The sequence below is a fragment of the Dasypus novemcinctus genome, chromosome 12, assembly GCF_030445035.2.
Source record: "Dasypus novemcinctus isolate mDasNov1 chromosome 12, mDasNov1.1.hap2, whole genome shotgun sequence".
Classification (NCBI taxonomy): Eukaryota; Metazoa; Chordata; class Mammalia; order Cingulata; family Dasypodidae; genus Dasypus; species Dasypus novemcinctus.
In genome coordinates, this window is record NC_080684.1 from 46733697 (window position 1) to 46758564 (window position 24868).

The following is a 24868-nucleotide window of genomic DNA, read 5'->3' on the forward strand; positions in this document are numbered from 1 at the left end:
ATTATCAGTAGTGACTTTAAATGTAAATGTGTTAAACACTCCAGTCAAAAGGCAAAGATTGTCAGAATGGATTAAAAAATATGGCCCAACTATATCTGTCTGTAAGAGGCTCACCTTAAAAGTCAAAGATACAAGTAAGTTGATGGTGAAAGGAAAAATTATGCCATGCAAGTAGTAACCAAATAGAGTTGGAGTGGCTATACTAATTTCAGATAAAATAGACTTGAAGTAAAAAAGTTATGAGGGACAAAAATTCCATTCACAATTGTAACTAGAAGAATTGAATATATAGGAATAAATCTAACCAAGGGTGTAAAGGACTTGTACACAGAAAACTATGAAACAGTCCTAAAAGAAATTAAAGAAGACCTAAGTAAATGGAAAGATGTTCCATGTGCATGGATTGGAAGAATAAGTATTGTTAAAATGTCAATACTACCCAATGCAATTTATAGAATCAATGCAATCCCAATCAAAATTCCAACAATCTTGTTTGCAGAAATGAAAAAGCCAATCATCAAATTTATCTGGAAGGTTAAGGAGCCCAGAACAGCTAAAGCTATCTCGAAATAGAGGAATGAAGATGGAGGACTCACACTTCTTGAACTTAAAACTTATTACAAAGCCACAGTAATCAAAAGAGCATGGTACTGACACAAGGACAGACATAAAGACCAATGGAATGGAATTGAGAGCTCAGAATTCAACCCTTGATTTTTGACAAGGTGGCAAGTACCTCACAACATATACAAAAATCAACTCAAAATGAATCAAAGACCTAAATGTAAAGAGCTAGAACTATAAAACTCCTGGAAGAAAACATAGGGAAGCATCATCAGGACCTTGCATTAGGCAGTGGTTTCTTAGACTTCATATCCAAAGCACAAACAACAAAAGAAAAAAATAGATAAATGTCACCTCATCAAAATAAAAACCTTTTGTTCCTCAAAGGACTTTATTATGAAAGTAAATAGACAAACTAAAAATGGGAGAAAATCTTTGAAAACCACATATCCATTAAAGGATTAAAATCCATTATATATAAAGAAATCATTCAACTTAAGAAAAACACTTAACCTAATTTAAAATGAGTGAAAGACTTGAACAGATATCTGTCCAAAGAAGATACACAATGGGCCAGAAAACCCATGAAAAGATGCCCACCATCATTGGCCAACAGGAAGATGCAAAGCAAAAGCACAATGGGATACCATTTCATATCCATTAGAATGCCTGCTATTTTAAAAAAAAGAAAAGAAAAGAAACAACAAATATTGGAGAGGATACAGTGAAATAGGAACACTCATTCATTGCTGATGGCAGTGTAAAATGGTACAGCCGTTGTGGAAGATAGTGTGGTGGTGTTTCCTCAGAAAGCTACATATAGTACTACCATATGACCTGTGAATCCCGCTAGTAGGTATATACCCAAAAGAATTGAATACAGAGACTCAAAATGTATTTTCACACTGATATTCATAGTAGCTTTATTTACAGTTGCCAGAAGATGGAAGCAGCCCAAGTGTCTGTCAACTGATGAATTGATAAATAATATGTTATATACTTACAATGGAATGTTATTCAGCAATAAAAAGGAATAAAGCTCTGGTACATGCCATAACATGCATGGACCTTAAAGACCTCATGTTGAGTGAAATAACCTAGACACAAAAGGATAAATACTGTATGACCTCACTAATTTGAAACAATTAGAATAAGCAAACTCATAGAGTCATAATCTAGAATATCGTTACTAGGGGTTGGGGTGGGGATAGAGAATGGGAAGTGAAGGCTTAAAATGTACAGGGTTTTTATTTGGAATGATATAAGTGTTTTTGTAGGATGGTAGCACAACATTGTGAATGCAATTAACAACACTAAAATATATATCTGAATGTGATTAAAGGGGGAAATGTTAGATTGTATATAAGGTAACAATAAAAAAGTTTTAAAAACATCCTTGGAAATACATTATATAAACAGTGAACCCTAAGTTAAACCATGGACTTTAATTATAAAAATTTGCTATTATCAGTTTTAACAGATGTTCCCCACCAATGCAAGGTGTTCGTGGTCGGGTGGTATATTGGGATTCTGTAGTTTATGCATTGTTTTATAAATCCACAGTTTCTCTAATAAAGAAAAAAAAATACTTTAAAAAAAGCCCCTACCCAATCTCCAAGTATGGTAGTTTTGAATATAGCGTGTCACTGCTACTGAAATGTCCCCACCATTCCACTTTGGCATTAAAAAAAAAAGCTTATAACAGTGATAGGAACTATAAAGGAAAGATATGGGTGCTGCAGGAGAACAGATATAGCCTAGAAAGTGTTCATAAAATGCTTTTCTGTGGAGGTAATGTTTAAACTAAGGTCTGATGAGTAGGAATTACCTAGGCAATGAATGGGATTTAAACTGTTCAGGTAGAACAAACAGTATGTCTGAAGGCTTCAGTTCCTTGAATTTTCCTCAGATTTTTCTTCCCTTTGGTGGTATGAGTTATTTTTCTCTAGACTTACTTTTGTTCATATATTATGGTTAAGAGTTCAGGTTTTTGAGTTGCCTAGGTTCAACTCCTAGTTTTATCACTGATTAGCTGTGTGACCTTGGGAAATTTTCTTCACTCCTCTAAGCCTCAGATTTCTAATCTGTAAAATGGGTATAATAATATCTACTTTATAATGTTAATTGAAGGAATTGCTCAATCAGTATAGGGCCAGGCCCACATAATTACTGTCTTTATAGGTATATTTCAATTAAATTAATGGCATTCATCTTCAGAAAGTGATTTGTCTTATCATTCAAGTGGCAACATAGATGCTGCCTCCTTAGACCATCCTAGCTGAAGCACTCTGACTTACTTTGCCTCGCTTTATCTTCTTCAAGTTATGTATCTGGACCTTACATCTTCTTTTTTATATGTTTGATTATTTTTTCCCCTGGACTAGAATCAAGTGCTTTAAGAGCAAAGAGTTTATTTTGTTAGTGCTGTGAACCAACATTGGTTGTGTAGTATGGTGCCCCACATATGATAAGACACTCATTACTTATTTGTCCATTGACTGACTGTTTTATTGCTTGCAACTAACTCTGGATACTTTAAAGTCTCTTCTTTAGATTACTTTGGTTATCTGTGGAATGTTACACAGCTAAGAAAAATGAATTGTTGATTTTAGGAACTTATCAGAAATCTAGTTTTGTTGACTAATGTAGAGAATTGGATTTTGGCATTAGAGTATTTCCTGACTGCCATGTTTGCAGAATTGCTGCCCTCCAGTCTGAACTTGTTGAGGGCAGGGCTTACATGCATTCAGTTTTAAATCTCCTGCAACTAGCAAAATGCCTGGCACATAGTAGGCATTTCATATATATATTTGTGAATATTTTATGTTTTGAAAATGAAGCCAAATGAGAATGCTATTTAGATGTGGAATGGTACTAAAGTAGAAATTGATTTTTTAAAACTGATGCTGTGTGTAAGCACTCTAACAGTATTATGAAATTATGAAACACAGTGTCAATGGCAGCCGAGAGGAGAGAAGTGATTAATTCTGTCTGTATGGGCCCATGGAACATTTTATATTTTGATATAAACTACTTGTAACCCCTTAGACTACAAATAGAGAACTTATTTTGAAGAGAAATTTCCCGTCATCTAAGAGATAAATGTGTTCTCCAAAAGCACTGTCTTCTCCCCTCCCCCATTCCCACCCCTTTTGGGTGTTTTTGATGCATTACTTGGTAGGGAGATTAAAAGCTAATGATTCAAAATCTGAAGGTTCTAGAGAAGAATGCTTTCCTTAAAACAAGTATAACAAATATTTTTTTGTAGTTATTTCTATAATGTAGAGAATGTGGGCTTCAAGCCATCTTTTTGAATCCTAGCTCATAAACTGTTTATTTAAGGAAGCATCCTTACTTCACCATACCTCACTTTCTTTGTCTACAAAAACGGGCAATACCTACCTTAAAAGTGTCATTTTGAGGATGAAATGAAGTACCTGATGAGTACATGGTATTAGCACGCTTGATACCCAGTAAGAGCTCAATAAATATAACTTTTTATTCAAAGAAAATGGTTGCAGAGTGATTGTTTCTCTTACAGCCTTAATTGGTCATTAATTGGTGAAGCTATTATTCTAGGAGACAGCAGTATGCATTGAATCTTCTATTCTTTCAGCATATATTTAGCGCCCAGTATCTGTAAGGCATTAATAGGGATTTTGAAGTCTTAATGGGTGAAGAAATGGACCAAATAGTAGTAAAGATAAGGAGAGTAAAAACAATAGGAGTTCTGAGAAGAGAAGAGTCGCCATGAACTGCAGTGGTTAGGCATCTTGCTTGACTATAGCAGAGCTACAAAATGGGCCTTCAAGTTAGAATAAAGGAGCAGAAAAACATTGTGCCTAAAGAAGACCAGAAGGATCAGAGGCTAAGAACCTTCCTGGCCAAATATTTTTGTGTACTAATAATGATAGTAGTTCCAAGGATTCAGAGCAGAAAATGTTGAGGTAGACTGAAATTGTCTGTATTGATCCAGAGATAGCCAGATGAAAAGCAACCTGACTGTACTATTCCTCTGTTTTCCTGGGTCATAAATAGCAGATCATGTATTCTCCAAATGCTTAGAACTATTAAACTTAACCCAGACAGTGGCCTATCCTTATTATATGTGCCTTTCTTTTCTTTTAAATCATAAGCCAAATAACATATGCTTCCAATTCTCTGAAGCTTCTCACTCAGAGTAAAATATAAAAGTCCTTTCAGTTGTCTTCAAGGCTCTACATGATACATATCTACTGACTCCTTAAATAGTTTTGTTTTTTTGAGGTACCGGAGGTTGGGGATTGAACTCAAAATCTTGTGTATGGGAAGCCAGTGTTCAACCACTCGGCCACATTGGCTCCCCTGAGTTGTTTGTTTGTTTTGCTTGTTTTTGTTTTTTTTTAGGAGACACTGGTAACCAAACCCTAGACTCCCCGTGTGGGAAGCATTTGCTCAACCACTTGAGCCACACCTGCTCCCTCCTTCAATAATCTGACTTCATTTCCTAATCGTGCCTTCTCATCCACTCTGTTCCAGCCACACACTCCCTCCTTCTTCCATTTTCAGGAATAATAAGGTAGGCTACTTTCTCTCAGTCACCTTTCCCTCTTCTCCCTTAGATTTCTATTCAAATGCCATCTTGTTAGTGAGTCCTTCTTTGATCATTGAATTTAAAATCCCCTCCCCACCCCACATCTCAAACCCCATTCCTGCTTCTTTTCTTCCCAAGCGTTTATACTATTTTCTAATTTATTTTCTTTGTTTCGGTAACCCTGCTAGAACATAAACTATGAAGGCAGGGATTTTTGGTTTTGTTTTTTTTTAACTGATCGCCACATGTCCGGTGCCTAACACAAGGTAAGTACTCAATAAATATTTGTCAGGTGAATATACTTTATCTTTCTAAGCTGTAAAAGAAGAACTTTGATAATCACAGACTTTTCTTTTACTACCACTGAGTAACCAGAATTGAGCCAACTGATGGGTCATTAAGCAATTTATCTGGTCAACATAAGCATAAACTATAAAAGATATCTATAGATATGTTCACAATTTTTTCCCTTTTTTTCTGGGAATTCATAATTGCAGATAAATTTGATCTCGGCTTGAAATAAAAGAATATCCAAGTTTACATTTGACAGAAAGGATCAGTAAAACTAGTAATATTTTTGGAATTGGTGTGTGGGGAGGTTATTTAGAGACAGAGAATCAACATTGTGTCTAATAAATAGAGAAGTCTTACAAGATGAAAATTAATGCCTTGCAGCAAAATGTTTTGGGAAACCTTTGGAAGATTTCTAGGAATGTAGCAGGAAACATGTAATTTGATTTTTATGATCAGGGAAGAGAAGTTAGAAAATACCATTTACAGAGGGAAGTTTGGTGTATTTGAGGTTTGAAATAATCTGAACAAGAAAATTGAAGAAGAAATGACTGTACCAGGAGAATTTGAGGAAAAGTGATATAAAAAGAAAACTTAAGAATAAACAATACAAAAAGAGGAGAATACTGAGTCAAAAATGGCTTCATGATTGTTCATTTAAGGGAATGGCAGAATGAATTTTGAAGTACCATCATGGTATTATCATTACTGTAGGATAAGAAACGTAATTCAATCTCAGGTCAGTCCCTAGAAAACAGGCTGGCTAATAAGATGGTAAATTTTTACTGGAATAAGGTTTCTTTCTTACAGTTGACTAATAGGGGAGATATTTTCACAAAGGATAAGTTTGTGTTGTTTCTTTTAAGACTAGGTAATTTATATGAGATAAAAATATTTTTGTGTTTTTAAAAATACCGAAATGGTTTGGGGAAGAAAAGTTGTATGTATGAAGATACATCTTTTAGAAATTAGAGGACTTTTAGTTTTGTTAGAGTTGTTTTTGTATGGAATTTATTTTCTAAAACTTAACCTCAAGTTTAGGTTTTATGTTTGATAGTTTATTAGATCTGTCTTTTAATAGGCGTCAGCTATTAAAAGACATTTGGGGGAAGCGGCTGTGGCTCAATCAGTTGGGCTCCCGTCTACCATATGGGCGGCCCTGGGTTTATGTCCCAGGACCTCCTTGGGAAGGTAAGCTGACCCACAGATGCTGCAGAGTGCTGCCGTGCCCACAAGCTGCCACAGAGGGCCAACTCAGCAAGGTGATGCACCAAAACAAGGAGACAAGCAAAAACACAGAAGAGTGCACAGCGAATGGACACAGAGAGCAGACAGCAAGCAAGCTGCAAGGGGGGAGGGGGACTAAAGTAAATAAATACAGACACAGAAGACCACACAGCAAGCAAAAAGCCACAAGGGGGGGATTAAAGAAAAAAAACATTTGGGGAAAAAATTTTAATGGAAGTTGTCTAGGGTGGCTTTTTAGATATGTTAAACTCCCAAATATCTTATTAGCCCATGGCAAAAGAGGCAGAAATCTAGAAAGAGATGAATGGCAAGCAATGTTTTTCAACAGAATCATTGTTCCTCCTTTTTTGGCTTTCTCCGTGTTATCCTATCACTCTCTCTTCCGAGTTGCTTAGAATATATACCCTTCTCCAGCCTCCTGCAGAATTTTATACTTTGGTCAATTCTGTAGAATAAGGAAAAGTAGACTTAATGTTGATAGCACAACTAGCACTTTTTGTGGACTAAATGTATGTGTGATATATAAACTTGAATAACACATGGTCCCTGTCTTGAGAAACACAGCAGACCAGTCTGGTGAAAGAACATCCACAATTTACAGTAAATACTTTAATAGAGATATTGTAAGAGCTAGTTTTCCATTTGATAGTCTTGAGAAAAAGTAATTTTGTTTACAGTCAAAAAGTAATGCTAGCATGGGCTTTCTTCATAGGGACTAAAGCCTGTTTCATAGAACCTGGACATGTACATATTTTTTAGAGTTGTACTTCTTACAAAGAGCAAATAAAATATTTGATTTTTAGTATTGTTTCAATAGTTTTTTATGAGCAGATTGAAAAGGCTACTTTTGGCAGTATGTTAGGCTAGATATAACTTTATTTTAAATTGTTCAAATTTTACATTAAAAAGTTAATATTATTAAAAATAAGATTTTTTTAGTACAAACGTGTGATTCTCAAATTTTATTTAATCTTTAAGTTACATTGTATCTTCTCCCCCCTTTTGAGTTACTGTAATCCTCTTTCACAGTTTTTTTCCCAGCATAAAAATCCTTTTGATGTATAGAAAAATGTTATTTAAAAATCTGTCAGCAAAATCCCTTTAGATTATAACAGGATACATTTTTTATTGTACCTTGTTAAACTGGTTTTACACATGAACTTTCTTAGAATCACACAGTTCCTAGTTCCTATGGGACTTCCTGTTTTCTCAAATAAAAATAGAAAAGTGTCTCAGAAAGGAAACCTAGTCAGCTTGAACTACTTTGTATGAGCAGTTTGACTTAATTATAACCTGAATTATAGAGATATAGAATCTAAAAGCTTTGAATATTTTTGCATATAACTGAAAATGAAATAATTGATAAGGGAGAGATTCTGTATAATAACCATGAGATATGCTGTATATTCGGCTATAAACTTGTTTGTGTCTTTTGGGGAGAGAAAATAAAAGAGGTTGAATGAAAAAGTGGTAAATAAGGTGATATTTTATTGGAAATTCAGATTGTTTAACACTGAGAATTAATTCTTAGCTACTTTTACCTGGAAATTTTTTTTCTTGACACTTTTCCAGATGTTAGCAAGGATTAGGAAGTCTTGTGTGTTTCTTTGTTTTTTAATCATTTGAAGTCAGAATTTTAAATAAATCATCAGTTTTGAAGTGTCTTGTAGATTCCTTAAGTAGTTAATTGCATTAGTTTATATTTTGAAGAAAAATCAAGTTAAGGCCAAAACAAGTGATACAGTCATTAACAATAACAATAGGTAACACTTATTGAGTGCATATTAAATGCCAGGCATTATGCCAAGTATTTTATATGGTTTATCTTGTTAATCTTCACAACACCTAAATAAAGTGGGTACCATTATTATCCCTCCTTTTTAAAGGAAAAAACTTCATCTTAGAGTGGCCAAGTAGATGCTAGTTCAAGGTCTTATCTCTAGTAAGTGGCAGAGTTGGGACTTGAACTCAGCCCCTCTAACACCAGAGCACCTGCTCTCAATGACTGTAGAGAAGCAGCACAAATTTAAGGAGAATGGTAAAATTGGTAAGTCTGAAAATTAATTCCCTAGTTCTGTTATCATTAGTTTGTCTACATTTTGTTTGCATGTTTATGTTCAGTTTTAGCAAAGTACATGTTGGCATTTCAGAGGGCTTCTTTAGGGAAATTCTAATTCTCACGCATAAGTGATGCTAATAGTTTTCTTTTTCCTTTCCTTAATAGTACAAAACCCTGTTGGTGAAACATTTGGGAAAATACAAGTAAGTAAAAGATCATAATGCTGATATTTCATGTCATGTTTTATATAATAAAAGCATTAGTGTCATGTCGACTAAAAATAGTGAATTTTTAGGTTCTTCAATGCTGAAGCAGTAAGTTTTCTTATTCTGAGATTCCTTAACCGTAGTATAATTAAATTTGATACAGATTTGCTCTTAAGAGCTAAACTATTTATCACTTTAAGTAAAAGCCAATTGCCAGGAAAAAAATGACAGTAGTGTGTTATTTAGGGGTCTGGTCTTACCCTTAGAATTATGCCTGTTGTCTAAGTTTTTGGATGCTTAGCAGACTTGTCCTCTTTGCCCTCATCTTGTCTCTCTTTGGATCCTTTGCACATTGGCATCCCTGTTCAACCATGAGGAAGGCAAATGATTTAGAAATGAGACATATCCCTTAGACTACCCATTTATGATTCCTTTTCCTTCTTAATACTGTAATATTTATTAATTTTAACCTCAATTTCATTTACATCTAATATTTTTGAATTATCAATTGAAAATTAAGGTGCTTGAATTTATAATAAAAGTTGTTAATTTTTTTTATTATATGAACTGACCATTGTATAGGCCAATGTAGAAGATATTACCTTTTGTACTAAAGGATATATATTATAATGTATAATCAGACCCACAGTATATATTACTTTTGATTGTTAGAGTGGGGCTTTGAATGATTGTTTTTAGTACTATTCTGTTGTGGTGATATGTGTTTTTAAGAAAGTTGACCTTATCGGTAACAATATTTCATATAATACTGCTACTAGCATCGTAATTTTGATTTAATATATACTCTTCAAACATTGGAAATACAAAACTTTATTTTCTTCTGTATAATTTTCCCTATAAGGAAACTGAAGTTCTGAACCTCTAAATAATAGTAATAATTATGATCATGATAGTGGCAGTCCTTTTATATTAAATGTTTATTCTTTGCCAGGCACCATGTTAAGTGTGTAAAGTTCATTAGCATCATTTATTCAGAGACTTAATACAAACAATTGAAAATATGTTAAAGGAGATAATTGGCTCAGGATAGAAAAAGGAAATATTCAAAAGTGACAATATATGAGAAATTTTGTGGAGTTACCCTTAGTTTGATTTTTTTTAATCCCAAGAATAAGCACTTTGCTTTGGAGAAAGATAACCAGACCATACCAGAAAGATAATTTAAAGGTAGCTATTTTAACTTAGAAAATTATATTTGTTCATTGGAAGGTGCCTTAACAGCTTACTTTAAATATGTGTTTATTTGTCGATCTTTAGCTGGTTGGTAGAGTGGTTTAGTAAGGAAGACAGCAATTAGATATATTTGAAGCTGAAATGTTAGGAGACAATCTGAAAAGCAGTCAGAATGGAGGAATGGAAGAAGACTTTAATGTTAATATTAATAAGACTATAAGGCAGGGTGATGTCATCAGTAAGGCGATGTACGACAGCCCCTGGAAAAGTCTTTCCTGAGACTCATCTAATAAAAGGACAAATCCCACTTGCGTTGAACTCTGGAAGATAGATTGGAGAAGGACCTCACAAACACTAAATCAAAGTGATTTTTTTTTATCTTAATTTTTTTGTCTTTATTTATTTTTTTAATATTACATTAAAAAATATGAGGTCCCCCCACCCCCCTCATCCCCCTCCTCCCCTCATAACAACCATCTCCTCCATCATCATGAGACATTCATTGCATTTGGTGAATACATCTCTGAGCACCAATGCACCTCATGGTCAGTGGTCCACATCATAGCCCACACTCTCCCACAGTCCACCCAGTGGGCCATGGGAGGACATACAATGCTTGGTAACTGTCCCTAAAGCACCACCCAGGACAATTCCAAGTCCCGAAAATGCCCCCACATCACATGTCTTCCTCCCACTCCCTACCCCCAGCAGCCACCATGGCCACTTTCTCCACACCAATGCCACATTTTCTTCGATTACTAATCACAATAGTTCATGAATAGAATGTCAGTTAGTCCACTCTAATCCATACTCTATTCCTCCATCCTGTGGACCTTGGAATGGTTGTGTCCACTCCACATATATATCAAGAGGTGGCTTAGATTCCACATGGATGCTTAATTGCAATTTTTCTTACATTGAAGGTACCATTGCTTTAGTCTTCTTGGCCAGATGTTTAGACTATATACCGTGGCAATATTCTTCTCTCTGTACTCCTTTCATAGGTATTTCTGTTTCCAGGCCAGATGTACATTATGGCCAGGGTAATACTTGTGCAGACTGATGCACAAGTCTACTTTTCTTTCCTCCTTCTCAGTTTACAGAATGAAGTCAAGAATTAGTTTTGGCATCCAAGGCTCCCTGGCAGTTGACTCCAAATTATTTTTTTAGTAGCCTGCGTGTTGAACTAGGCTACTGGTGTGTAACAAATATTATGAATGTATGCATGCCCCATGCCTTTACTCCTGCTGTTTCCTTCTTCCCAGAATGCTGGTCAATTCTTTTCTTCCTGTGAAGTCCAACTCAAATAGTCTGTCTCCCATAAATGGGGCTTCCCACCCCCTTCTTCTGTATTTGCATTATACTTTGTTTACAACTGTAATATAACACTTAAGAGTAGGAACCACCTTGTTCCCTGGGTCTCTCACTTTGCCAAGAACAATTCTTAACCCCTAGTAGATAGTCATTAAATATGTGTTTCATTTTAATGGTTCATAGATACATGTGGGGCCACTTTGGGAGAACAGGAAAAGTTAAGGTCAGTCAAAGTGTCAATAGTCATACTCTTATTTTTATGTGGTTTGAGACTGGTTAAAAACAAACAAAACAGGCGGTGGACTTGGCCCAGTGGTTAGGGCGTCCGTCTACCACATGGTAGGTCTGTGGTTCAAACCCCAGGCGTCCTTGACCCATGTGCAGCTGGCCCATGTGCAGTGCTGATGCGCGCAAGGAGCGCCCTGCCACGCAGGGGTGTCCCCCGCGTAGGGGAGCCCCACGCACAAGGAGTGCACCCCGTAAGGATTGCCACCCAGCAGCGCAAAAGAAAGTGCAGCCTGCCCAGGAATGGTGCCGCACACATGGAGAGTTGACACAACAAGATGACACAACAAAAAGAAACACAGATTCCCGTGCCGCTGTCAACAGAAGAGGACAAAGAAGACCCAGCAAATAGACACAGAGAACGGACAACCGGGGTGAGGGGGGAAGAGGAGAGAAATAAAAAATAAATCTTTAAACAAACAAACAAACATACCCTATTAATGATCACCTAGATGTGATAGAGGACCTCATGGTTGTGCCTGACAAAATCTCTGAGGTTGTTGACCTTCTAAAGAAGGTTCCAGATATTGAGAGGCTTCTGAGCAAAATTCATAAAGTGGGGTCTCCCTTAAAGACCCAGAACCACCCAGATAGCAGGGCTGTAATGTATGAGGAAACTGCATACAGGGGGAAAAAATTATTGATTTTCTTTCTGCTCTGGAAGGATTCAAAGTAATACATAAAATTTATAGGGATTATGGAAGAAGTTGTTGATGACTTTAAGTCTAAAATCCTTAAACAGGTCATTATTCTCCAGACAAAATACTGAAGACTATTTTTCTGACTTGACTATTGAATTGAACTGATAGGATATAGCCTTTGACCATGAAAAGGCTCAAAAAAACTGGACTGATTACTCCCAAAGTAGGATTTGACTCTGATTATGGCAAGCTCTTGCTGACATAAGAGAAAATGAACAGAGCCTCCTGGATTAAAGAGAAGCAGCACAGTCGAATTGGCTGCAGGACCGTAGTTTGCTGGGGGATTAATAGGAACCATTACCAGCTGGAAATTCAGAGAGTTTTACCACCTAGAATTTACCAGAAGAGTATGAGTTGAAATCTACCAAGAAAGGCCCTAAACGATCTGGACCAAAAACAGTATACATAGGATGCATTGTATAAAGAAGAAAGGAGGTGGGGAGGGGTTTACCTGGATGATGGGGCAGTTTATCTACTGTTCTATTTTCAAATGAGATAAATTATTTGGTAGATATTTTTTCTTAGAATTGGATATTTTATAACTTTTCTTAATTTTAGGAAAGTGAAAAAAATCTTATGATGAACACATTATACAAGCTTCATGATCGATTGGCACAGCTTGCAGGTAATTGTTTTAACATTCATGGTTTCTAAAAATCTTTTGAAAACTTAATTTGCATATGTAGCATACAGTATCAGTAGAAATTGTGTTTCCCAAGTCCAATATTGTTATATTTATTGAATATTTTCTCTTTAGAAGTTTTTTTAACCTCGTTTTTTATTTTACAGATGTATTTAGTGAAAGTTTTCCTGTCTGCCATATAGATTATATGTAATATGTATATAGTATTATATAATATAATTTTAAAGTCAATCAAATTTCTTTTTGCATTAAAAAAAATTCTGGAAGGTGAAATATCAATCAAATTGTATAGGTAATTCCCAGATTGAATATCGAAGTGCATATTTTCCTTTGGTGGTTGTACTTAGATAATGTAAATATTTTCTCTTTGAATTTGTTTTTTCTGTTTCATTGCATTTTCCTCATATTCTGCTTTTAATAGGTCTTTAAGAACTCTGAAGTATCAACATATCTGCAATTAGAATAATTTATTATAGGTGAATTGCCAGCAAGATTAGTATCTATAAGGTGCTATCGCCCAAAAGAAAAAGCTTTGGATTTTCTTCTTATAAGCACTTAAAGACCAAAAAAAGAAAGGAAAAAAAAAAAGTTTCCTAAACTTTTGTATGTAGCACATCCCTTTGTAAAAATTAAATTATAGGTGGAAGCCTAATATGTAAAAGTGGAACTTCTCTGGTTAAACAGAATCCTGGTAATTCCATATCTTCTCACTGATCTTTTGTTGTTGTTGTTATTGTTGGGTTCTTAATTATGATCAGTTTTTTCGGGACATAATTCTGTGTATATCACTAAAAGCTTTTTTTGCACTAATTGGGTAGTCATATTCATAACTGCAGGCTACTGACATTTATATGGCATGCTGTAACATCCAGAAATAGGTTGAGAATATACTCTAGCTAGGAATTCTAATGTTGCTACAACAAGCTTCTAAAGCTATCTTTATTTTTATGTCCATGGTCCACTAGCTCAGTATAATCTGGGGTGCTTGTAAAGATAGAGGATTCCTTTTTCTAGAGCAAACTTTTTCTGTGAAGGGCCAGATAGTAAATATTTTCGGTTTTGCTGGTGAGACTATCTCTGTCACAGCTACTCAACTCTGCTGTTATGGCTTAAAACAGTCATAGATAATACATAAATAAATGAACATGGCTGTCTTCCAGTAAAACTTCATTTATAAAATCCAGCAGCAGGCTGAATTTGGCCCATGGTCTGTAGTTTCCCTACTTCTGCTCTGAATCTGTGGAATCTGAATCTGTAAGGATGCATTATAAAGTTTGAGACTTCTTTTTCTGCTAGAGACTTCTTCCTAAAGCCGACTGCTTGAACAAAACTGATAAGAAAATGGTTACTTTTATTACAGAATATTGGCCAAAGATTTTACTTTAATTGTAGCACTTTCATGATAAAGATTTTTTAAACTATTTGAAAGGAAAAAGGCAGGAAAAATTTACAATTGAAGTTCAATAGTAAGGATAATTGATCTCTAAAGTAGATGTAATTTTTCTTTTGATTTGTATTATAATAATTTTTAAGGTACACACACCCCTGCTAAAGGTAGGTTTAGTTATGCTTTGAAAATACACGTTTTTGGTTCAGTAAAAAGATTGTAAGTTAGCACATAAATTTGCTGAGTTGTCCCCATTAAGAAATAATATAGATCTGTTGAGGTCCTTCTGTATCCCAGCATCAGTGGGATTGGCATCAGTATGACGTAGTTCCTATCCTGGCTTGCAAATCAATTAGGAATATACAAAAAAAAATATGTTCTTATTTAGGCTGATGTGTTTAATGTTGCAGTTATGTAAGGATATTTGATTATTTATATCACATACTAGAACTTATTAGAATTACTTTATAGAAAATATAAATATTGTTCACCCTCTTTATGATTATAAGATCTATAATTGTGGAATTTGTAATATATTCTAGTTTTTCATATTTCTTTTGTTTAACATAGCACTGATGCAAATTAATATGTTAATCTTTCCAGGAGATCATGAGTGTGGCAGTTCTAGTCAGAGAACACTTTCTGTCCAAGAGGCAGCTGCATATTTAAAAGTAAGCAGTAAAATCAGAATTTTAATAGTTATATCCTTAAAGTTTATAGTTATATCCTTAAAGTTTACATAAATCATTAATGTTATCAAAAGTACCATGCATTTGATTACTTTAATTGTATTGTTAAAAGCTTGGGCCTGCTGTTTGGTATTTATGTGACATAAATAAATAAAGTAGAATTGCTCAACATTTTTTTTTTTGTTTCAGCTTGTTTTAGAACATTCCCTGTGAGAGTACACAGTAATTTAGAAAGGGTACAAACAATATTAGTAAGAGAAATTGAGATAGGTGAGTACTATATAAGAAAGCAGATTAGCCTCTAATTGTTGTGATTTATTTCAAATCTTCTGCCCCAGAGTAATTTCATCTAAGGGTACTGAGAGAACTTGCAGATGAATTCTCTGAACTACTGTAAGTAATCCTTGGGAAATCATAGATGGAAGGAAAGATACTAGAAGATTAAACATGGGCAAAGTCATATTGATTTTCAAAAAGGGAAAAGTAGATTTTGAAAATCATACTGGAGAGCTTGATGTTAGTCAAGATAATTCCATAAGGATGTGCATGTTACAAATAGAAATGTTGATCCCTAGAAGCTGGCTGGCTGGGGTTCATTGTGAACAAGTAATGTCATACAAACTTTATTTCCCTTTTAAAATTAGAATTGCATTATATGTTCCAAGGCTTTACGGCACAGGTTTGGTGACAATCTCCTCTGATAGAATTTTCAAAGAGAAATGTAGGCTGAGTTTTTAATTTAATTCATGACATGAGTACTCACAAGATGCTAAGACAGTATAATTTGATAGAGATTAGATGCAGACTCATATTCTAGTACTGCCACATAGAAGTTGTGTATCTTAACAGAATTCCTTAGCTTTTTTGAACCTAGTTCTCCATCTAAGAATAAGATTGTTGTTAATACCTGTCAGAGTAGTTGGGACGTTTAAGTGATATAAAATATAAAATACCTGGCTCTGTGTCTGATGATTATAGTCATTTCTCAGTAAATGTTATTTCTCTTTCTGTGTTTCCTAATTAATTAAATCAGTGTCGCTGTAGTGAGAGGTCTCTAATAACCTCCTAAAAGATTTGTCTTCAACGTTGTTCTCCTTTTTATTTTCAATTTTGACCTAGATGAGAATATGGGTGACAGTTAGATTTGTGAATGGCATAATAGCTAAAAGAATGGATAACTAAGAATCAGGATCCAAAAAGATCTTGATTAAGGGTTATGATTATGGGGCACAGTCTGAAAGGATGGAAGAATTGCTTGATAGATTAGTGGGGCTGGAGTGGGGGCAAAGAAGGGTTTGGTTGAGGAGGCTAAAGGGGACTCAAAGCAAACAAATGATAATTCTCATGAGATATTTGAAAGTGTTTTTACTTCTAGCAGTAGGAAAAAACATTCCATCTGGTTCTTCCTTCCTTGCTTTCTCTTTTTCCCCAGTTAAATCTCTTAGAGAGGTTATGGCATAGATGTGTGTTATGGTGGATCATAAATTCCTCAAGCATGATTCATCTGCATTTCAGAAGAACCCTGAGACTCTTAAAATCTACTGACCCCTATATTTGATGGACTAAAGAGATGGGATATGGCTTGGGGACAGGATAGGCTTGACCAGTAGTTATGCTAGAGCTGAGAAAGAGGCCTTTGGTTGCAGTTGTGGGAGAGCAAAAGGATGAAGTAAAAAAGGACACAGACCTTCAAGCTGGGGTTTAAGCCTGGCCAAAGACTAGCAGCAAAGGAGTTACTGAAAGCACCCACACAGGACTGTTCTTTTATATAGATAACTAACATCTACATGAGTTGAGTTGGAAGCTGCCAGTATTTAGTTTTTAAAAAATGTAGTAACTCCAGTCTTTAAAAAATTTTCACCTCTCTATCCTGGAGTTATTTTATATTTCACATTGAGGTTTACTTATGTGTTTTTTTGTAATTGAGTAGGATTTCTATGTATATTTTTATAAAAGATTCTGGATTAATTTAATTCCATTCCTTAATTTGTCAGGTGATGTTATTTTAGGTAGAAAGGTTAATACCCTTCTTATGTATTTAGATTTGTGTATGTAAATGTGTATATGTGTATGTTTGTATTTGTGTGTATTAGCCTTTTTTCATTTTAAAATCTCATTTTCATGTTCCAGATGCCATAAAACATGCTATGGCTTGTTACTACCATAGATACAGTTTGGACTGCCATAAAAATGTTTAAAAAAAGATTATTTGCAAAACAGGAATTTTTCCCCAAAACCTAAGTTTTAGGATGTGATAAAGCTATTAGATACCATTTGATAATAATGCTTGTTTTTTCAAAACTATTAATATGGAAAATTTTATAAAGGGGGAGGAACCACTTCAAATTTACCACCTAAAGATAATAATTGGTAGTATTTCATGTTTTTCTCTAGTCTTTTATATATATGTTTTCCTAAAATTAGTATGATTATACATATTATAATATTTATATCTTACATATTCTTTTTCCATTAAATTTATTACAAGCGTTTTCTCATGTCATTGAACAGGTTTTGGGAAAATGTTTTTATAGTGTTCTATTTTATAGTTTCGTATTCGTATGTTTTTCACTGTTTTGAAAGCACTCTAGTCTTTGCATCTCTAGTCAGAGAATAGTCCTAGGAAGGAAATTACTGATTCAAAGAACATTAACATTTTTAATGTTTTTGATTTATGTTGCCAAATTACTTTCCAATTTGGAATCACAGTTCTACATAATGTAGCCAAAACTGGCTATTCTAGAATACTTTAAAACCACATTTTACAATAAATATGGAAGGACCCCTCTACAAAGATGTTATCAAATTATAATACCTATATTATAGGCTTTCTGCTTACGGAGAAAGATCTATTATACTTCCATGTATTTTTACTGTGATTTCATGAGCAACAGAGTTGTTTTTAGATTAAGTAGTAAATTACCCACATAATATGTAGAACTCCTACATGTGTAGACAGTTGTTTCTCCACCTTCTAGCACATGTTCAAACACAGTGATTAGTAAATGTTTGAAATAAAATTGAGTGAAGAATAAGTAAGCCTCAGTGAAATTCTTTTTCCTTGAATTTGATTCTTTATACTTGGCTCTCATTTTTATTTCTCCCACTTTCTCCTTCAGAAGAAATTTAAATAATCTAGTAATTAATTTAAACAATTTTTTTCTCTCAGTTTTTTTCTTGGAGTTTTTATTCGTTTATTTTGAGATTGAAGGCGTTTTGATTTGTGAAAAGTTAAGGGGTCCCTCTGGTGGAGCATTTAGGAAAGTGTTATTTTTTCATTAAAGTATATGACTGGTTCTTAAGTTAAATTGTGTGAGCATCCTATGGTACTTTGCAGTAGAATGATGTAATGAATAATGGTTAAGTTTCTAGGTTGCTTTCAAAATCTGTTTAACTCAACATAATAAATATGTTTAAGATGTGTGAAGAAAATGGTAGGAAAAGATAGCCGCAAATGTGACAAGTTATGTGACTGAATGGACTTTTATGATTGAGCTTGGAATGTTTATCACTGGTTAATAAAATTGTGTCTGTGGGGAAAAATAAATGTTCTGAGACATGGAGAAAGGGGGAAATTTCACAGTGATAATGGCAGTTTATCAAGTGTAATATATCTTGGTGCTTTGTATGTATTATTTCTTTCAATGTGTTACCTCTAATTTTATAGTGATCCAGCAAGGTAGTGGTATCACCCAGTTAATAAAGAAACTAAAGCTTAGGGTGGTTACATAACTAGGTCATTTTGTTAAAGTGTAATAGAACTGGGATTAGAACCAAAGTACTTGCTCTTCTCACTATATTGTTCTGCCTTTTAGATGTAAGGAATAGATTCATAGTACTTAGTTTTAAGAAACTATTGAGTGGATGAGGGACTGAGCACTGAATAAGGGTTAAGATCTGAGGAAGTGGTCAAAGTAGAAGCATTTGTATAGGTGAGATATTTTCTCTTGTCCCCACTTAAGTTATATTTATGTGTATGTGTGTGTGTGTGTATATATATATATATATGAATACATATATATGTGTGTATTATATATATGGAGCCCAGGATTCAGTATTGATTTGTGTGTGTTACATTTTAATGCTTTTGTAGGGTGATGCCTCATGTATAGCATATGTTGTCTCACAGTTAACCATAATATTTATAATTGGAAAGCCACATAACTGTCATTACATGTAAATTGTCTGTCTTGTGAATTATCCATAATAGGTTTTTAAAACTTGCCTGACTTCTCCCTGTACCAGTGCTGTTTACCCTCCTTACTAAACTTATTGTTGCTTTATTTAATGACCTGAATCTTTTATATGAAACAGTATTTTTTTTCTTTGAAATTAATCCAAGTTCAAGCTTCTGACTTGGGTTTTAAAATATACATTTTGGTCAGTTTCGAAAATAAGGCACATTTGAGAAGATCATGGATGTGTATGTGGATATATGTGTGTGTTTGTACATGATATGTTAAATATATTAGGTATTTGGGAAAATATACTTTAAATTTAGAAATTTACATGAAGCACTTAGCAGTATGGTGACTGAGTTACTGTTTATAAGTCTATAAGTAAATAGTATAGATTTCCTTGAAAAATTAAGAATTCACCTTTCTCTTGATGTTTGACATCTGTTTTTAAAAAATGTTTTATGTTGCTGGAATGCCTTACCTCAAGGGTTGACAAATTATGGCTTACAGGCCAAATCCAGCCTGTGGTCCTATTTTTGTAATGCCTGTGAGCTGTGCTTTGTACAATAATTTAATTTTAAAGGGTTGTTTTTTTTTAAAAAGATCATGTGACAGAGACCAGAGATGCATATGTCTACAAAGTATAAAATATTTACTTTCTGGCCCTCTACAGAAGAAGTTTGCCTACCCCTGTCTTACCTACAGCTTTATAGGTAGCTATAAAAACTGAAAAATAAAACCGTTTAGGCTTATAAAATCAGGTAGATACTATGTATGTTACAATGTTTAAGATGAGCTATTTAATTAGCATAGCTAGAAAAAATACAACTTTGATTTATACAAAAATTCCATTTTATAAATAATATATCATAAAGCGAACATTCCATGTTTCTCCTGTATTCCACATATTCACAGTCAATATCGTATGGTAGTACCATGGGAAAATAGCAACAGATACCCATTTTTTAAAAAAAAACAAAAAACAGCTCTGATCCTCCTCATACTTAGCTTATTAGAGCAGCTACTGTTATTAATTTGAACCATTATTTACATTTTTAATTATGACGAGGACATTAATGCTATTTGCAGTTTCTCCAGCTTCCTAAAAATATTTTTATATTTAAAATACACAATTAGTAAATTTGGGAATTTGTTTGATTTTACATTATCTGAAACTTAAGTTCATAGTCTTAAAGGTACTATGTAGTAATTCAAAACATGTTATAATACTCTGCGTATTGTATTAATATAATCTCAAGTGTGTTTATAAGCAAGCAAATAATGTCATGTATATTTTATTGATTTTTATAACATATGTATCTTTGAAGGGTGCTGTAGTGTCTTTGAAGATTTTATGATTTCCATGTCTTCCAAGGATATAATCTTTGAAGGGACCTATAAGAGCATAAAATCCTTTTTTAAGGAACTATCCCAAGGAATAGAGAGAGTCTACAACTGCAAGCAAGATAGTCCCATCCATCTGCCCCAAGGGATCTAAGCCCTCTTTCAATTAGAGGTGAAGTAGGCATCACCATCCCAGAATCCTCAGGATTGGGGAATGAGTGATGGATTAGAGTAGACTTACTGTTATTCTACTATAAACTTAATTGTGATTCTAGCAATGGAAGAACTTTTATTATTGATGTGGAGGCAGTGGCCACTGGAGGTTCTGAGGGGAGGGAGAGTGGAAAAATAGGTGTGATATGGGGGCATTTTCAGGACTGTGGAATTATCCTGAATGATGTTGCAATGACAGATACAGGCCATTATGTATCTTGTCATAACATAAAATTGTAAGGGAGAGAGTTTGAACTATATTGTAAACTATAATCCACACTTAGTATCAGTGCTCCAATATGTGTTCATCAATTGTAACAAATGTATCGCAGTAATGAAGGATGTTGTTAATGTGGGATAGTGTCAGGGGGTAGGGAGTCCATGCATATGGGAATCCCCTACATTTTTTATGTAACATATAAGTACCTTTTTTAAAAAACTTAAGTATTAAAAAAAAATTTACACTGGGGAGTGGATGTCGCTCAAATAGTTGAGTGCTTTCTTCCCATGTACAAAGTCCTGGGTTTGATCCCCAGTACCTCCTGAAAACAAACCAAAAAAATGATTCTCATTGGGAAGCAGATGTAGCTCAGTGGTTGAGAGCCTGCTTCCCTTACTACAAGGTCCTAGGTTCAGTCCCCAGTACCTCCTAAATAAACAAACAAAGAACACCTATACTAGTGAATAACATTACAGAGAAAATTAAACCCAATAATATCTGTATCTTCATGAATAACCCATATTAATCTTGCTTTGCAGGATTGCAAGTCCTATATAGTTTGTGTTTTTTCTAATCCTGATTCATGCAATGTTGCCAGAAGTACATTATCTTGGTAGTTCTTCATATTTCTCTAGCGCTTTTTTCTTCTCAAACCAATTTTAGAGCAAATAGATATGAATTTTACACAAAAATCACTTTTTCCCCTATTCTAGTTCTTATTCCTATGAGCATATATCTTTTATAGTTATAAACATATATAAGTTGAACTTTGTGTTTTACTTTTTAAATTATCTGGCTATTTAGCGCCCATTGTAATCAATTCTAGGTTAATAATATCCCATTGAAATAACCTCATATATAAACCATCTCTCAATTATTAAATATTTGCCTTGCCTCCAAATGTTTTGGTAGTTATAAATAATGCTATAATGAATAATTACAGTTATCTTTGCCATCTGAAAAAATCTTGGTTGTGGTTATACATAAGTAATTATGCCTTGCAAAATACATTTTGCTTTGCACAACTTTTTATTATATTTGCAAATTTGATATATTAAAATAACTTAGTTTCATATGTATAAGTACACTATACTTAACAAATAAAAACCTTGTAGATTCCAAAAGTTGTTAAGGAATCTGTTGATAAAATGCAACTGCCATTTCTAATAAAAATATTTTTCAAAAGGGATTTTTTTAATTATCCGTTTTAGTTTTAGAAATTCATCTTTTGCACTTCAAAAAGTACATAAAGACATTCTTTCTAGAGGCCCTCAATAGATATTTGTTGAAATGAATGAATTTGCAAGGATGTTTATTGCAATATTATTTGATATTTTAAAAATTGGGAGCACTCTTAATGTTCATCAGTAAAAGTTAGGTAAACATATAGAATAACCATACAATGGAATACTATTTTGTTGTTTTAAAAATGCAGTGTTTTTCCACGTATACTGACATAGACATTCACCATATTTTTTTCCATGATAAAGCAAGTGAAAGAGCAATGTATATATTACTTTCATTTTTAATATACTCAACAGTTCTCAAACTTTCTGGTTTCATACCCTAAAATTACTGAGGACCTCACATGGCTTTTGTTTATTGGTTATATATATTGATATATTTCTCCAAAATGAAAACATTTAGTAAGAAGAGTGGCATTTCTTTACTCTTTTTTTGCAAATCCGTTTAATGTCTAGCTTACTAGAGGACAACTGGATTCTCATATCTATTTCTGCATTCAGTCTGTCGTGATGTTGTTTTGGTTGAAGTACACTGAGAAAATCCAGCCGCATACAGATAAGAGTCAAAACAAGGAAAATATTATAGTAGCCTTTTAAAATAATTGTAGATACTCTTCTCTGATACTACATCAAAATTCTACAAGTAGTAGTTTGTTCAGGGTTAGTTACAAAGTGGTATCGGAAAGCCTTTTTGAAAGGTTGATTTTTAAAATGCGTTGGTACCTCTTACACTTTGAATTAATCTTTTATTCATACATGATAACCTCATACATTGATCATTTGAAAAATATTAGTTTACTGAGTTATCCAAATCCTCCAAATGTTGATACATTTCATTATTCTACATCAAAAAGTCCCACTTGTTTATACTACCACCAATCTCATTGAAAAGTATTGAGAAGCTCACAATGATCGACATGAGTTTTCTAAAATTCTACTTTTCACTTGAAAACTTGAGTTTTAGTAACACTGTCATTGTTTTTCTTGAGGTGACAGATTCATTTCATTTATTAGTCAAGAAAATGTCTATGAAGTACCCAAGTCTGAATAGTTTTGTTGGTTTTCATGTAAAAAAAGTAATGTTCTATTAAAAATTAACTAGTTTACACTTATCTCAGTGATACATAAAAATTCTTTAGAAAAAGAAATCCTATATCTTTAAGTATAAAAAATCCGAGAAGAAAACACAGCAAAATATTAAGAGTGGTTATCTTGGGATGGTGGGAAAATGGAGACTTTTTTCCTCTTTTTCTCCTTTGTATTTTTCTGAAATGACCAATACATCTTATTATGTTATGTTATAGCGTTAAAATAAAAATGTTATGTAAAATTAAAGTATGTTATTTATATAACAGCTCAGAAAGTCAAAGATGACTATATCAACTTTATGATATTTATCATATTTTTCTAAACATAATATCAGACTTTTGTTAATGGATTAAAAAATGAATGTGGATTATTAAGAAAAACAGATGGTTATTTTCTCTGTTTTTCTGGGTAGGATTTAGGTCCTGAATATGAAGATATATTTAACACCTCATTGCAGTGGATTTTAGAAAACGGAAAAGATGTTGGTATAAGGTAAAGGATGTGATTTCTACTTTGACCATTTTATGCTTATAAGAAATAACTTCAATTTTAAATCTGCCCTCAATTATTTTTAAATAGGTGTGTTGGCTATGGCCCTGATGAAGAATTGACAAATATAACCGATGTGCAATTTTTACAATCCACAAGACCACAGATGTCTTTCTGGTGTCGTTTTCGACGTGCTTTTATTACTGTAACCCACAGGCTATTGTTGTTATGCTTAGGTAAGTTGTTAGGGGAAAAGACATGATTCACAGGTTTATGAGAGGATACATTGCAGTCTAGAATTTTTGTGTGTCTGTATTTCACTTAGAACGAAGATTGAGAATTCACTTCTATGATATTTACCATTTAAATTATATCCAAAAGTCTTCATTAAAGTATGATAAAGTTGTGTTTTTTTCTTATTGTCAGTATCATTTTAAGGGCTTAGAAAATACGATTTTAAGGACAGGTAGAAATAAAATGTTCTTTGTCATAAGAACATCACAGGAAAAAAACAAGCATAGTACATACATACATCAAAATCTCCAGAAAATAGAACTGGAAAATATAAAGATTGTTTATTTTTTAAATAACAAAATAATATATAATAAGTTCATTGAAGTTATTTTTAATTTTTAAAAAATTCCATTTACGTGATAGAAAATTTTTTTCTGATTACTAGATTTTATATGGCTACTTTGATAATAGGATTTTAGCAGGTATTCATTATTTTTTTCCTTTTTTTTCTTTCCAAGTCCTTTAAAATAATTCATTTTACTTAAAGTAAGATTTAGTATGTTTTCACTCTCACAAGACTCACTTTTTCATAGTTTGATGCTGAGAAGGAAAACTGATATATAATATTATTTTGGTTTTTTAAAAAATAGTAGTTAGAACTTAAATGTTTAGTTGTCAGCATAATGGAAGAAATGTTTTTTCC

The 24868-nt window shown here is 33.5% G+C and overlaps 1 protein-coding gene across 1 annotated transcript in view; it reads left to right on the forward strand.

Moving 5' to 3' along the window:
* Positions 1-24868, forward strand: part of LEMD3 (LEM domain containing 3) — a 72335-nt gene that overhangs the window by 34733 nt on the left and 12734 nt on the right. The window contains exons 2-6 of the mRNA XM_004449536.4: positions 8901-8938; positions 12994-13060; positions 15069-15136; positions 23855-23934; positions 24022-24167. Of these exons, the coding sequence (XP_004449593.1) occupies positions 8901-8938; positions 12994-13060; positions 15069-15136; positions 23855-23934; positions 24022-24167 (399 nt within the window). The remainder of the gene's footprint in view (positions 1-8900; positions 8939-12993; positions 13061-15068; positions 15137-23854; positions 23935-24021; positions 24168-24868) is intronic.